This window comes from Salminus brasiliensis, chromosome 18 (genome assembly GCF_030463535.1).
Source record: "Salminus brasiliensis chromosome 18, fSalBra1.hap2, whole genome shotgun sequence".
Lineage (NCBI taxonomy): Eukaryota > Metazoa > Chordata > Actinopteri > Characiformes > Bryconidae > Salminus > Salminus brasiliensis.
The window spans coordinates 12940366-12957447 of record NC_132895.1 but is presented as its reverse complement, the minus strand read 5'-3'; the positions used below and the strand labels follow the sequence as shown (position 1 = coordinate 12957447).

The 17082-nt window shown below is 39.9% G+C and overlaps 1 protein-coding gene across 2 annotated transcripts in view; it reads right to left on the bottom strand.

Moving 5' to 3' along the window:
• The window catches only part of tnksa (tankyrase, TRF1-interacting ankyrin-related ADP-ribose polymerase a), an 82336-nt gene extending 78806 nt beyond the window's left edge, over nt 1–3530 (bottom strand). The window contains exons 1-2 of one of the 2 annotated variants that reach the window (XM_072662672.1): nt 2999–3530; nt 59–283 (exon numbers count right to left, since the gene is read on the bottom strand). In XM_072662672.1, the coding sequence (XP_072518773.1) occupies nt 59–283; nt 2999–3482 (709 nt within the window). In that variant the 5' untranslated portion in view covers nt 3483–3530. The remainder of the gene's footprint in view (nt 1–58; nt 284–2998) is intronic. The other variant, XM_072662673.1, reaches the window with a different exon arrangement.
• Nucleotides 3531–17082: the final 13552 nt, after the last annotated feature.

Genomic DNA, 17082 nt, shown 5'->3' with positions numbered 1-17082 from the left:
GGAAATTAACCAAGAACATTAGCTTTACTGCAGCTAATGAGAAGAGTAAAACACTTACCTATGCAGACATCAATTTTGCCCTTAATGGCAGCCTCATGTAGTGGAGTGTAGTTCCAATTGTCCCTAGCGTTGGGATCAGCTCCTTGGCACAGCAGCAAGCTGACCACTTCAGCATGGCCAAAAGAGCAGGCATTGTGGAGAGGGATCAAACCGCCATCGTCTCGGGCGTGCACGTTTGCCCCAGTCTGCAGAAGATGCTCCACTACGTCTTTTCGGCCAAAACCTGCAAAGAAACGTCAGATTTAAAACTGTGTGCAAAGAGAACTGAAAAACACCTGCCCTGTGATCACATTAACAGGCAAGAGAGCGAAGGGTAAGTGAACATTTCTTATGGGAGAAGGTGACTTCCTATGGGAGCAACAAGCAAAACAGCAACAGACCCATGTAACTAATCAACTCCAGGTTTTTCTTAATCTAATGCAAATGAGGGATACCGCAGGGATGCAACATAATTAGACAAATGATTAGGCTCAAAAAAAGTCCTTGGGCCAATCAGTCGTGCAAGGAAATCTAGACACCCTGTGCAAACTTGTGTTTAACATATTTAAACATGGACATTTGATCTTTTAAAATTTAATAGAAATACAACTTGATTAAAAAAAAAAAAAAAAAACATCAGGATTCATCAGCCAAAAGCACACTATTCCAGTTTAGTCACGTAACCCATTTATATCTGGTCACCTAATGTAACTAGTTTCTGGACAGTATCCTGATAAGAGTTTAGCTACATGCATTTACAATGGGTAGTCAAATACATCTGAAAGAATGGGGAAGAGTTTACATTTCTATAACGTGGCTTAAATGCTACCAGGTTTATGGTGAATAAGAGTTCCCGACTTGGGTAAATGTTAACAAAGCATATGATTGGTTGGTGTTAAAGAAGCAGTACTTTACAGCATGCAAACCTCTTTCAAAAGTCATGGAAAGGAAATTAAAATTGTATTGCTAGAGTGCTCTTGTGAGACAGCAAAAACAAACCCGTAGAGAGTAAAGTGGTCAAGGCGGGTTCGACTTTGCACAACGTTTGTGAGCTTTGTTTCCCTAAAAGCATACAGAGGCCTTAATGTAAACACTGCAACAAGTAGCCACCAGCAGCATTTTTTCAACTTTTCCATCATGTGTTTCCATCATAGTTTTAGATGACCAGCTTAAGTGAAGTACGGCTTCTTTAAAAGCTTGCACCCTAAGCAAAAAGGGGTTCTATATAAAACTATTATATTATTGTTTAAATATAAATATAGTGTAACAGTGGCATTTATTTAAGGACCTTCGAAGAACACCTTTTTGCAGTAAAGTCTGTAAGCTGCATCTGTATCAGCTGATACTAAAGTTTCGGAAGAAGAATACCACAGAGCCCCATTTCCTCCTGGCATTAACATGCCTTTTTGGTGATCGGATCATATTCTTATTTCACTTGTTCAAATAAAACAGTATAATTCAGATAACATCCGAATACAAAATGCATGTTAATGACAGGCTCATAGAGTAAAGGACCACCATTTCAAAACACTATCCTGCTAACTGTAGTTAAAGGTTTTAAATCTTTTGAAAGATTTGCTGCATTGTTTCTGTTGTGGAAAGAAGTAAGGAGCACTGACAGGTCCTAAAAACAGCCACCCCTCATGGCTTCTCCTAAGAAGGAATGGCACTCAGTCAAACTGTATTATTTCAATTCAGCTGCACAGCTGTAACTAACTTAACACAGAACTGTGCAAAAACATCTGACTGCATGTTCTCATGTGATGTTACTCATGATCCAATGTGCATCTATGTTTTTTTTCTTAGCTTAGCTTTTTGTTTGATCACACTAAACGTTAACTTTGATTCAAACTGTTCCTTGTTCATAATAAGCCATAAAATGCAGAATGAAAGGGTACATTATTTATTGCTTCATAAAACCATGTGAATAAGTGAATATCGGGGCTTATTTACCAAGATCATTCCAAAAACTCTTCGATTTGTTCTTAAACACTGTTCCAACAGAAAGTCTACATCATGTTCACGATATGTTGACACTGACAAATTGTTCACCGCTCTGCTGTTATACTGTTGGATAACACAGTCCTCATAAATTTTACAAATAAGAAATCTTTTCTGAAAACTGTGCAAATAAGTTCTAAGAAGATTTTTATTCTTAAGAACGGTTGGTGAATAAGGCTCATTATAAACTTTCAAATGTTGATCCTAAGAATAAAACCCTTTGTAAGATTTTAAGGGGAGATATTTGGGTGATGCTGGGGTATTAAAATATCTCTGGTTTCTACACTTCTAACCCTTCTTAACCATACAAATAAGAGTTATGTTTATCTGTAATCCTCATCCAGTTGATCATAATATTTCCAAATATGATTATATACTAAAATTGTACAAATGGGGCCGTAATAATGACAGCCAAACTACGACAAACACAATTTCTTGCTTTGCATAGTTTTAACTTTGGGCCAAAACCAGCCTACCACCCATCAAAGGACAGCATAACGGCTATGATAACCATAAAACAACCAAATTGAATGTTGTAAATGCTTGCTGGGCAGGTCGGTACTGTAGAGTCTTAACCTTTTGTAATAAATATCTTGTAGACGTGCAGTACTGCTGACAAACTCTTTGTTTACAGACACAAAACTGGCTAGAGGAAGATTAACGTTTCTACTGCTAAGCTAAAATCACGTCCATTTCAGTTTCCAGACTCCTGACCATAAAGTCCAGGGGGCAAACCAAAGCCTGGTGTCTGCTAACGCAGTGGTCCGACTCGTGTTTCGCTGACTGGGACATTTAACGAAATCGCATCCGTAGCGACGTTAAATCGCTGGCTGGTTAAAAGCCTGTTAGCTAACAGCTTACAGAAGAGCCACCGACGGTTACTGTACACACTAGCTAGCCACCCCGACACGCAGCAAAACCCTTAGCACGTCTAAAAAACGTTAGCTAGCTACATTACCCGCAGCAAAATGAAGCGGGGTGGATTTGCGTCCAGCCATGTCCTTCGCGTTTACGTTAAGCGAGTCCACCAGCCTCTTCACCCGAGACACGTCTCCATTTCGGCAGGCCTCGAAAAGCTCCCTAAAAGCTCCGCTGGTCCCGCAGCCTCCCTCTCCTCCTCCAGCGCCGCCGGGACTGGTGGCGCCCGAGTCGGGGCTGGAGCCGCCGCTGCTGGCCCCGCCAGGCGTAGAGGAGCTGGTGGTGGTGGAGGAGCTGCTGCTACCGCTGCTGCTGAGGAGAGCAGCGGGGATGTCGGGGGAGGCCGGACTGGCCTCCGGATCACCGACACTCTCCTGCTGCTCCGCTCCCGCTGGAGCTGACACCGCCACAACGCCGCTGACTGGGGGCGAAGCTGGCGGGGTGAGGGGACTCGGAGCACCCCTCGGAGGGGAAGAGAAGTTTTGTTGCTGCTGCTGTTGGGCAGCGCGACGAGACGTCGCCATTTTCACCACTATCCCTCTAGCAAGCAACAAAAACAGCTCTGGAGGACTTCCGGCAAGCGTTGGCAGCAAGCTTCCGGTTGCAGGATTTCTCCGACACAAAAACTGAACGCAACACCGCGGTTTTTAAATTGCTGCCGCCGCAAATAAAATAAGATAAAATAAAAAGAAAATATAATATATAATAAATATATAAAATATTAAAAAAAGAAAAAAGAAAGTGTGTATTTTTGGCAAATAAAAAAAAAAAATATCAATGTCCCTTTCTAATAAGTGCGGTCATTACCGGCCAATACAATATATTTAATTAATAAAAACTACCCTTACCCAGCAAACATAGCTAGCTAGGTAGTTTAAGACGTTGTTAACAATCTTTTTGTTTAAGTGCAATGCGATGTTTTCAGGAGTTCTTGCGAGTTTCCGACTTGGACATTGCACATGTATCTACACTCCGTCAAGTCATGCCTCAGCCCTGCCAATATGTTGCTAAACAAGGGTGCTCATGAGCGCCACCTATGGGTAATTACCTATGTTCCACTCGCGTAAACCAATCCAAACATTGAGAAAAGGAGACTTTAAGTGTAAGTGGAATCGGTTATCTTTTAAAATCAAGGTAATTATGGTTTTACAGGCCATTTATCTGACAATTATAGCTACAATTGTAAGAAAGCACTCTTTAACTGTAGTGATATTAACAATTCATTATCCTTGAACTGTTCCCCTGCCACCGACCACTTATCCACTTTAGTAGATAGCTAGCTAACAGCACAGCAAAAATAGCAGCAGCAGCAGCAGCAGCTAAATCCAGGATCATGGGCACTACAGTATTTGGCGTCTAAGCAGGCGAGGTGTGTGTCCCAATTCTGCTCTGCACACTTTGAGGCCTCGGACACTTGGACACTTGGTAAAGCCTCAGCAGGGCTTTAGCAGTTGACGTTAGCTAACAGGCGCAAACTGAGTTATCACCTTAGCGTAGTGATGATTACTCTGTTATTTCAGGTGAAATAGCTTTGATTAAGTGTTTGGAGACAGTATTCTGTAAAGATAGCTAGTATATATTATATATTTTTTAACTGAATCGACTGACTCTTGATGTGCTTTTTGAATTAATTGAACATCCCATTCAATAGGTAATTTTTTTAGGTTTTGGATTTACTGTAAACACCTCTATATGACGAACTGCGTGCGAGGTTAATAAATTAACTTTATGTTAAGTTTATTAAGTTTATATTACATTGTTCCACCCTAAATGTTTATCTCTGACAGTCTAACGCCCAACGGTTTGTTAACGTGCTGTAAAGATGAGTCAAGGAGGGGTAATTGTCAGGGTTAAGATAACGTTGCTTCCTGTAGAGCTGAAGGGAGTTCACATACAAGTTAGTGTCAAAAGTTGTGTTTCAACTCTTATTCAAAAGTGGTGAAAATATTTTAATCAAAAGTGATTCCTAAGTAATACGATTCAATGATTAGAATCTTTTTAAAAGATTCGATTACGTTGTTTGAATCTTTTTAAAGATTCGAATCTGTCTTTTGAATCTTTTAAAAGATTCGATTACGTTGTTTGAATCTTTTTAAAGATTCGATTACGTTGTTTGAATCTTTTTAAAGATTCGAATCTGTCTTTTGAATTTTTTTAAAAGATTCGATTACGTTGTTTGAATCTTTTTAAAGATCTGAATCTGTCTTTTGAATCTTTTTAAAAGGTTCGTATCAGTGATTTGAATCTGTTGTAAAGTTTTTTCATTTACCTTATTGTAATTTCCTCCTTGTTTTCCCCTGCAGACCTGCAGTACTTGGCTCACGTGGTTAAGCAGCTTCAAATCACAACACAGAGACGTGACAACATATGCAGGGTAAATGTTGGTCACGAGGGAAGGGACTTTGGAGCTTACATGAAAAGAGTCACTTCTACGAGCAGATGCTCTGTCTGCTTGACTACTATATCAGATTTTGTTGCTCAATAGGCAGGACGATCATATTCACCATTTGTGTTGGACACAGATGGAATTTGGCCTCCGCCTTTAACCCATCCGTGCAGTAAACCCACACATACACACTGTGACAGTGAGCACGTGAGCTGAGAGGGTTAAGGGCCTTGCTCGAGGGCCCAACAGTTGCGGCTTGCCGAGCCCAGGGATTGAACCCACTACCCTATTACAGAACAAGCCTAGATTTCACACTAATGTTTTTCACGAGAACCAGAGAACATGGTAAAAAAAAAAAGTGTCTTTTCGAAAACAGTAGTTTGATGTACAATTTTGATGTTTTTGTCTCATGTAGAAAATGTTTTGTGTGTTAGCCCCTAAATACCCCTTTGAATGGGCACCATTGTCATTATTCTCACAGCCTCTCACATGTATTACAGGCTAAAGGATTCCATGTGGTCTAGAGGGGAGAAGTGAAGGAGTTGACACTGAGGGACTTGCTTGGATCCTCTTCTCAGTATGGCCTGTGCAAGCTTGTTCTACATGTTGTAAAGCCACATACAGGTCAGAATACTTTTTTTCCTCCCTAATCGTTCATTTCTTCCCTGTTCACATTTTCGAGTCATTAAAACATGTAAAGATTGTTTGATGTATGGAGACATCTGAATTAAACTCAGCTAAAATGTGTACAATTGACAAGCCTCTCTGGGAAGCAGAGTAAAAACTTTTAACACCACTAACCAGACAGACAGTGAGAGTATAGTGCCCAGTATAGTGAGTGTCAGGACACAGCAGAACTAGCAAACACTACTAACAGCACAGCAGGCTTGGTCGGTCTTTATATGACAGTGGTAATACAATGAGCATGGTAATACACCTGAAGTGACATTACTCTGGTGTGTCAATGTCGGTCCTTTTTTGTTGATCTAATCTCTAATCCGATCTGTGACTAAAACAGTTCTGAACAGTGACTTTTGTGATCCGATGAGAGGCTGTTATTGTGGACAAACCGACATGTAAGCGTAACTGCATTATTAAACTCTTCAGTGGCATAAAATGGTTATAAAAGGACTCATTACAGTTCATCCAGGGACAATATATCGTCCAAAAAAAAGGACGTAATCGTGACCGGCCTAGTAGTAATTACCTGGGCAATATACCAGGTTAAACAGGAGGAGTACACCTGATAATTGTGTTTTGCAAGGAATTTTAAACAGACTCGAACAGACTTTTTAAACAGTGACTCGAAGGCAGGCCCAAATTGCTAGAAGGTTTCCCAATGTTCAAAATGTGACCTTATACAGTTCCAATACTATAGGCCTCATAGAGTAACATACAAGCCTATCAGTAAAGCAATGAAGCAATATATCCTTAACAAAAAGATTGGACACATAGGGTAATATAATAACTTTACTTCATTGAATATGCATATCTATTCAGCCTATTCAAGACCAAAAGACATATAGCTTATTTATATAAGAGCAAAACTACAGACTGTGTGTTTTATAGCATCATGTGTATCATTAATGTTTTTATGCATTTGATTTTGAAAATAAGGGGACAAAATTGAGCAATGTTGATGCTAATTATCACCACCACCTCTTTAAAGATTGATTAGGCTGTGTTTTTATCCTTATTATATCCTGATTTTATTGTTACTCAATGAACAGGAGATTCAAAAGGTACAATGAGCATGCATTGAATCTGAAAGAAAAAAAACATTGTTTTTTCGTTGTAATGATAGACTCAGGTGCAGATGTAGTGGGTCTGGGGAAGACAGAAAGAAAACTTGGTAGGTAGTTTGTTAATTCATTATTTGAACTTAAGATGGAGACAGTGGGTCATTTATGCCCTCCTCTAAAGGTCTCACTTTTCAAATCCCTATCATTTCTGTAGTAACGTGGCCTTAAAGGGGCCATATCATATATTTTTCTTTCATGTGGTAGGTTTTAAGTCCACTTATTACACTTGTCATTGTATGTACCATAATTTCCTTTTACATAACCATGTTTCAACCCCTCTAATTCTAAGAATTAATCAGGCTGTTTTTGTTACCGCACCTTTTGAAACTGATGAATTGTCACTATCGGAACATAATATTGTATCTCCAAAACAGTAACTAACTCGACTTAAAAGATTTTATACAGTCAAAGGCAATCTTTTTTTTTTTCTTTTGGTCCATTTATTATAAATCTCAATGACAACTGCCTCATTCAAATGATGTGAAATTGCACAAATGGAGAAACAAGGTATTTATAACCTTCTGTGCATGTTCACCAAGCTTTGCTGGCTGTCAGACCACCACATCTGCATGGTCTGTTTCTTGCAGGACCTTTGCTTGATCAAGGCATTTCTATTTATAGGATCACATCCAAAGCCATAGTTCAAAGTCTCTGTCTTTTTCTGGCAAACAGCTGTTTGTAACCCCCCCCCCCCCCCCCCCGTCACTTTCCACCTTGAACCTCATTAAGCAAACCATCTAACTCTGATCCAATATTGACAAAATCAGCACACTGGGTTCTCCATTTGAACAGCTACAGCCAGGCCAGCTAGGTCCTATAGTAAAGAGCAGTATGCAGGCCTCTTGGTAAAAAGGCCTTCTCTTCAGCTAAGCTCTAACGCTTTATCCACCCACAGAGACATGAGTCAGGTGCGTTATCTGCAGTACCTTTGCTCATTTGCCTGTTGAATTTCTGCCTGATTGTGAATTACATAATGGCTGTGTTTACATGATATCGTTGCACTTTTCTCACTGTCCACTCTTATTTGTAGTTACCTTGTGTTGTCCAATGCAAACTGCAGAGCGGCTGTTCGCATGATTCATTAACCAGGATATTACCAATAGCTGTTAAAACTACAGGAACAATGTGAAGAAACAAAATCTAGTGCATGCAGATATACACATACACATATACATATACACACAGATATACACACAACTCAGCTGAGTTGTGATGACACCATTCTCATTTCCACAAAGTGAAAACAGTATAGGAGAAAACAAAGGCTTTCCTGTCAGTAATTAACATTAACCCTCAAATGCCAAAATGCCTGAGAACTCGCTCTGATTTGTCTAAAGTGAAGGGATTTTTTGTAGTTATATATTGTGCCTGTAGAAAATCTTCCTACCCCTTAAAAATAGTCATATTGGAAAAGTGAATAAAGTGATTAAAGCACCCAGATAAGATAAGATAAGATAATTGCCCATTCTTCCAGGCAAAATTGCTCGAGTTCAGTCAAATTTAGTGGTGACCGGCGATGCAGAGATCTTATTTAGGTCAGGACTCTGACTTGGCTACTGAAGGACATTTACCTTCCTATACTTAATCCACTGATGGGCTGCAGTGCTGGATGGTGAACCTCCTGCCCATCTTCAGCTGTCTAGCAGAGGGCTGCATGTTTTCTTCAGGAGTTTGGATGTGCTTAGTAGTAGAGCTGGGCAATATGACAGTATTTTATCATATTGTGATAAATTTTGTTATCGTGATAACAGTATGCTTTTCTAAGCATATCAAGTATACTGTTAGTGCTTAATAAACACTGATCAGCTGCAGGTTTCATTACAAACAGTGTAATTAGACTGGTTTAATTAGATGATGTGCAGCAGGAGAGGATCTGAATAGTGGTTTATAAAACAGTGTCGCTCTGACGGCTTTAGTCTGTGATTACATGTATTGTGCTAAATTTGCGGAAATAGTCTTTAAATATTGTGATATAGTATTTTTAATATATCACCCAGCCCTACTTGGTAGCATCCATTTTCCCCAAAACACCCTCAAAGCAGAATGTTACCACCACCATGCTTCACGGTAGGTATGATGTATTTTCAGTGATGTGCTTTGTTTGGTGTTAGCCTGATTTCTCTGTTTGGAATTCTGTCCAGAACGTTCAGTCTTGCTCTCTTCTGACCATAAAACCTTTTGCCACATGGCATTATAATCTTCCAAGTGTTTTTTGGCAAAGCACAAACGAGACTCAGCATGACACTTTTTTTTCTAGAAACAGCTTTTTTTCTTGCTACCATGCCAGCTTCAAAAGTGTCATGGTCTCTCGGAAGCTTCCCTGATCAGTATCCTCTTTGCTCGATCATCTAGTTTGGAAGAGCGGCCCAATCTGGGCAAGGTGTTGGTGGGATAGCTAAAGACACTGAAATCTTCTTGTATCCTTCTTCTTACTTGAGTCGTTCCACCCCTTTAACAAAGCCCCTTCGAAAGCACCTTTCCAACCATGGTGAATTTTTGTGTTACCGTGCACTGCTAGTAGTGGAATCCTCAGCTGTTTTTACAGCTAGAATTAGAATTTAGAATTAGAACTAGAATTGATGTAAGCTGTGGGCCCATTAGCCTGCAAGTGATTGGTTGAACCAGAGCAAATTTATAATGGTTACTCCAAAGGATTGATTACTTATCAGTACTAGGTGTTTTACTAATTCAATTGTAATAAATTATTAGGTTTTTAGGTTAGGTTTTTATTAGAGTGTTGTTTTCATTTTGTTTATGAGGATTATAATGTGTACAGTTGGACTTTATTTTGACTTTGAAAAGTTTGACTTTATTGTGATGGTATAATGTGACATGGCAAGTATTTCAATAGAGTATGATGATTTTTTTTTAATAGGCACCGTACATTCAACATATCTAACAGTATGTTGGTGTGTTTAATATTAATATTATTCATAAAAATTTGTGTTTTAAAACAGCATTCTGTTTTGTACTCAGGTACAGATGCTCAGAGAACATATAGACCAATTAAAAAAAGATATGGATTTTTTAGATGTGTAACTTTGGATCATTCGTCATGAAAACTCAATGGGAATAAAAATCCACAATAATAACATGGGCCTTCATCTGCTTGAATAAAGTGGGCTTTGTGTAAAGGCAGAACAGACGACACCAGCAGTTCATCAGGTTCTCCTGTTGCTCTTTAACGTAGTATATTTTGAGTACCAGCAACCTGACCCTCGTCCACTCTTACGTGGAAAGCTAAGCCCTATGTCTGCATGCGTGTCAGCATTGTTGAGTTATGGTATTGCTGAAATAACAATAACGAACCACTCTGCCAAAACACTGTGAAATACAAAATAATTCTATATTTTATACAGAGGAGAATGTCCTACCTTATACCCAGAGGCACGTCCCATGTAATTAGACAAAATAAATATTGATTAAATTGTACTTTTATGAGTAATAGAAAATGCAGAACTTTTACTCAGGTATATTTGACAAAAGAAATCACGCTGCAGTTACATGTTAATCATTAATGTTTAGATATAATTTTTTTTTGTTGTTTAACGCCATTATGCAAAACATAATGTCATTAGTTGCACCTCCAACTCCTGAAGTTTATTCTTTTATAATTGGGTCAAAAGTACATCAACAACATACAAACAGAGCGAGGTTCCACTGCAGTTCTTTACATTATTCAGCACTGACCGGTTCTCTGATTCGATGCTCCAGTACTTTTCTAAAATAGTTTTTGCTGGGCGACTTCTACTTGAGTCATTAAAGTAAATTTACATAAGAATACGTTTATGCTACGTTGCACACCTCAGCTCATGTTGTGAAATATTTTCAGACTGTAAACTATGGAAAATGCTATTATTAGCAGTGGTAGTGTATGACCTTTTGACAGCTGATGGGTCTGCTTGCTCTTCCTTCTCGGACAGTTCCAGATATGTTCCAAATATGTCTGCCTTACAACCAGAACAGTGACCCTACTACTTTTTAAGCTACACCCTTTACCCCACTGGCATAGTTGCCATACACTGGGTGTTATTTTAGGTATTCCATCAAGTAAACAGGACTGAGAGTTCAGTACTGTTCACATGTTGGGGGACAGGATATTGTTTTTATGTACTTCTGTTTCCAGGACAAACCAAAGGGTACACTATCAGCAGTTTTCAAAAATATCATTCATTTCTGTCATATTAAAATGTGTTTGTTATTGAACATTTGCACGAACACCAATCAGCCATAATATTACCAATAATATTGAGATGGTCCATCTTGTGCCACCACAACAGATCTGCCCATTCAAGGCATTGACTCCACAAGATCTGTGAGGGTGTCCTGTGGTATCTGACACCAAGATGTTAGCAGCAGATCCTTTTAAGCACATGGTCCTGTCGCCAGTTCACCGGTTGTCATTTTTTGTAGGTATGACCACTATATACCAGAAAAACCCCACAACACCTGCCTGCTGTTGAGATGCTCTGACCCAGTTGTTTAGCCAGCACATTTTAGCCCATGCCAAAGTGAGAAAGATCCTTATTCTTGCCCATTTTCCTGCTTTTAACACATCACCTTTAAGAACTGACTGTTCATTTGCTGCCTAATATATCCCACCCCTTGACAGATGCCACAACAGATAATCAGTGTTTTTCACTTTACTAGTCCGCACTGCTAATGTAATTGCTCTTGTATAGCTAATGTGTTGTCATGGGGCCCTAGGCAGTTATGCAACTTTGCCTAGTTGAAAGACTATTCTTAGTTGGAAATGGAAATCAATAAGAGGTCGCTGATTTGGAGGTCGCTGATCTATACTTTGTATTAGAACTGGTTAATGGAGTACAAACATGGAGAAGTCTGTTGAGTGATAGGGTGCTAGATTAAAAGCTAATACTGTCTACAGTCTTTTCAGCAGCCATACAGCACAGTAAGAATAAATAATGAAAGGTTTTTGTTATTGTGTAATGTTGGACTAGACCATGTCGTTTTATGCTATGCTTTAAATGTGAGCCACCACTGTGCCATAATCCAGCCAGTGAAAGCAGGGTTTTTTTTACCATCCATGAGCCCACTATGAAGGGAGAATCAGCACCTTTCATTCAGAAGCAGAATAACAGGGTGGTAATTAGGCTTGCTAAATAAGCTTTTTCACCCCAGTTAAAGTCAGATGCATACTATTTATGCATCAAAGAACAGGTTTAAATACTGAAGAATTGTATTGTATGGGTACTGAGTTGTTTACCGTTAAATACATGTGGGCAGAAGTGACCCACACCTCCACACATTTCTGAAAAAGTAAAGTTTTAAGTGGAGGTCTGCCTAATAATAATTGTCATGTAGAACCTGGACCTTGTCAGCTTGAAATGTATTTGCATTTCCTCCAATTATAAGGACTTTTTTTTACACTTGGTGACATGTTTCAGACAACATTAACAGAACATCAACTTGAATGTCACCATGACTGCTCCAGCACTGGTTTACTCTGTTGATTGACAGTACCCTCAATTTACCTACTGCAAAAGCAGCTAGACATGCAGAGCCATATAATTAGGCCTCCAAATTTTAGGAAGAGGAGCATAATCATGTACACGTAAGTCTGTCATTTTATCCTGGCAAATTAAATTACCACCAGGGCTGGATGAGACAGTTTTCACTGCCTTTTCACTTCGCCCATGTTCCTCAACAGATTGCCTCATTTACTCAGAACTTATCAAGACTGAGCTACATGTGAGACTGATAAAAGGCAGATTGTAGCTTTATAGCTTTATACTGTATACATGCTTCAGTTGCTAAAATATCCATAATTCAAAAAAGGAACTCTCTAACATCTCTAAACAAGACTGAAGGTGGTTTTCCGCCAGTTGTACATAGAGATGCTGGTTCTTTTTTTTTGGTTGTTTGTTTTTGTTTTACACTGAGCAGTCGCCTTTCCTAAGATGCCTCCTCACCAGTCTCAGCAGGGACAGGGGTGAAAAATACTGAATCCTTTACTGCAGGCATGCCCCCCCCCCTAAATTACATAACATAATTAATACAAAAAACTGTGGAAACAGTGGAAAATATGGGGTATACTTTGCATTCTATGTTAAATGGACAAAAGTATTGGGACACCTGCTCCTTCATGCTCCCTTTGCTTCTAAAATCAAGGGTATTATAACAGAGTTTATCCTGCTTTTGTTGGACTGTCTCTACTGTCTCTACTCTACTGAAGGCATTCTACTAGATTTTAGATCAGGATGTTGAATAATCACCACTCCACCTCTTCCCCAACTGATCCCAAAAATCAGATGGAGCGCCATCATTCCAGAGAACACAGTTCCGCTGCTCCACAGCTCAATGCTGGGAGCTTTATACCCCTCTAGCCCACACCTGGCATTAGACATGGTGCCAATAGGTTCATGTTTATATGCTCCAGAGAGTCCTTTTCTACTGGCAGTACTTCTCTACAGGCACTTGACAAGGTGTGTGTGAGCTGTGTCAGCAATGGGTGCAACTTAAAGTGGCTGAAATCTATTATTCGAAGGGGTGTCCACACAGGTTTGAACGTATAGTGTAGGACATATAGTTCCATGTGTGGGTGGTATTTAGGCTGCGGAGTATGAAAATAATTACACTGAGAAATATAAACTACACTACAAATATAGTAAGTTGTTAAAAGTGTCCAGTGTCATTGACTCCCACTGTATGCTTTGCAGATTGCAGTTCCATTTTCGAATGTGGAATGTGAAGGTGCATGTATTTGTCACTGTACAGTGTGCACTGCACGGTGAAATTTGTCCTCTGCATTTAACCCATCTGTGGTAGTGAACACACACACACACACTAGTGAACTATGGGCAGTGAGTACACGCACACACCCAGAGCGGTGGGCGGCCAACTCCAGCGCCCGGGGAGCAGAGAGGGTGAAGGGCTCAAGGGCCCAACAGTGGCAGCTTGCCAAGCTTGGGAATCGAACCCACAACCTTGTTATCGATAGCCTGGCGCTCTTACCGCTGAGCCACCAAACTAGTATATTTATGTTGAGAATCGCTGTTTCCTAGAAGTGTATAGATGTTACACAAAAAGCCTTCAGTTTCCATGATCCTCGGGAGGGTTGGAAAAATACTGTACTGCAGTTTTAACTGCAACTGAATACATGCTCTTTAATCAGCTACATTGACAAGAGGTCATTTACTCCTCATACCTCAAACATTGAAAGTACTCTTCACAAATCTCTCTTCTTTCCTTGTCTAGTCAATCTGTCCATTTCTTCATACTTATCTTATTAATAGCTAATCCCATTCACACACTGTTCTCACAGTCTATTGAACAAAAACCTATGCTTCCACATTTTAACCCTTTTGACACAGTACCCCTACTTTCACACTCCTGCACAAGGGAAAATGAGAACAAGCAACAGAGTTTGACAGTACGCCCATATTGAATGTGATTATAGACAGAAGACGTTTTCCCATCTGCAAGGCTTCCTGCGGGACCTTCATGTGACTGAGGAACCTACTTGGGAGGCGAGGCAGACTTTTCTTGTTTGTGCTGATCTGGAGGGCATTCGGGTGCTTCAGAATTAGGTAATCGATCAGTGACCTTGTTGTTTTGGGTCTGTATTTCAGCATGCTGGAACTGGCTTAATCTAGACTGCAGAATGCCAACTTTAATATGTGATTATGAACAACATGGTTGGGTGAAACATACAGGAATTGACCCCCTTTCAATAAACAGTGTCCTTATGTCAGGGAATCAAAAGTACTCGGATGATTGATGGCTCAGTTGTTTTATGACCAGCTATTTTGAATGATTAGTTCCTGCAAAAAGAGCTAACTGAAGACCTAATGTTAAACCTTGGTGAGACATTTGTATTAAGGATCCAACTTTGATGTAGAAATAGTAAGTGTGTGTCTTTGGTTGGGGTTCAGATGTCGTTTAACAAGCCTATTTACCACCCTGTTATTTTGACTTAGAATGAAACACGCTAACTGTCCCTTTATAATGGACTTATCTTAAAAGTTATCAGCTCTGCTTTTACTGGCTGGTTTACAGGACCATGGTGGCTCAGAAGAGCCAGCATTAATGTGTCACAACTGATTCAAAAGCCAGACTCAGACAAAGAAGTGATGATTACTGATGGCCTACAGACACTTTACACTCTGGGGTGGCCAGTTTAGCGGGTAATTTACTGAGAACCTCTATGCAAGTAATAACCCTTGGTTCTGCCCATGTGCTTTAGATACAGACTTAGTCAAAATTGTAACTAATAAAAAAAAGAATATTAAAAATGAAGTGACTATTTCACTATTTATTTGCATTTAAAGTCAAAATGTCAATAAAAATAAGTCACTATCCTGCCAATGTTTCTAAACTGGATCATTTCAGGCAGGTGAGATGAGCTGAACAAATGGTCACAATCACTCCAGGGTACCTCATATAGAAAGAGTCAGGAAAGTTCATTGGTGCTCCTGCCTTATCTGATGCCCTGGGCAAGATCACACAAAGACAACACCCACACACACACACAACAAATTCAACCATGTTGCAACATGGTGCAATAAGCCGTCCTTTCAATTTAACAAATTTGTGACACAAGTATGTTTTTTGTCATTACAGCGACCTTAATAAAGCATAATGGTAGAAAGCTATGGGTATCAAAGAGAGGTGTCCTGCTGCTGAAATCATTTACAATTTTACAGGTATAGTCGGCTAAACCATGCAAGCTGGTGTGACTTGATTAGTCATAACTCCATATAGAAATGTAGACTTATTCTGACTAATTGTTTTACTGTCCAGAATGTGCTCAGCATTTAATACATACAAGAATGCAAAAATGACCCTAAATGCTTGTGTAAACATGCCAACCCAGCAGGAGGCACTAACTTCTCACAAAGTTCCATGTAAAATTCATTAAAAAGCAAGTGTAACAGCCCAAATAGACCTAAATACAGCACAAAGCAGCAGAAAGCTTAGAGCAACACTATGGAAATTTGGCATTTTGTCTCCTGAGTTTTGAGCCGCCGCTAAAGGACACATTTTCCTGGACAAGCTGAGAGATTCACTGAAAGTGAAAGAAGCATGTGGACAGACGCAGTACAGTAACATTGCAGGATTTTACACAGATTTGACTCGGTTAGGCAGCGTTATGCAGTTCTTTTGAGTGTTATCCTGCTTCTCCGCTTCTCCGAAGTTACATACTGCAGTTATAAGCGTAAAATGCTACATAGTGTTGCTTTAAAATCCATCCCCACAACACCACAAAAACATTCACAAACACATTGGCACATTACTGAAGCCCATTTTCTATCAGCACATTGAAAAAAATCCTAATATCTTTTAACACAGCGTCATGAACCGCAAACCCTGTCGTTAGTCGGCACCAAGCATGTGCAAATTAACATCGGGAGGTCTGTGTTTAGCCACTTGCTTGCTTCACCAGCTTCCCTGCGTTTCCACTTCCTCCGTGTGGCCTTTCTCCCATCACCCATTTAGCCCTTTTTTAGCCTACAATAAGCAAAGATGGTGACAAAACAGGGTTGGGGGTTCGGAATCGGCCTGTTTTACAGCTCTGTTTTGCTCAGGCCGGATTTTCTTTTCGATGAACAGACAATGTGTCTAAGGTTCACTTCCATACTAGTACTAGACTCTCCTCATTCACCTTTATGGGGGATGATGATCACGTGATCTAAAAAGGTTATTTTAAAAAGGATGATGTATTTGGATGTCGACCCTTTAGGAGTATAGATCACACTGCTGAAGACGCAGTAATTGGAAATCCTAACGGTCTCTACGGGCATGACGGACACACTGGCTTTCCACACCACAGCCACAGCTGCGCTTCCCAGAGTCACGTGACTAATCGATCGCCCGGCCTGTGTTGCACGCTCCGTCTCGCTCGCGGTGATTGGTTTGTGCAGCTGGTTCACGTGAACACGGAGTGATCCGGAGTCTCCTCGGAAAGAAATTCAG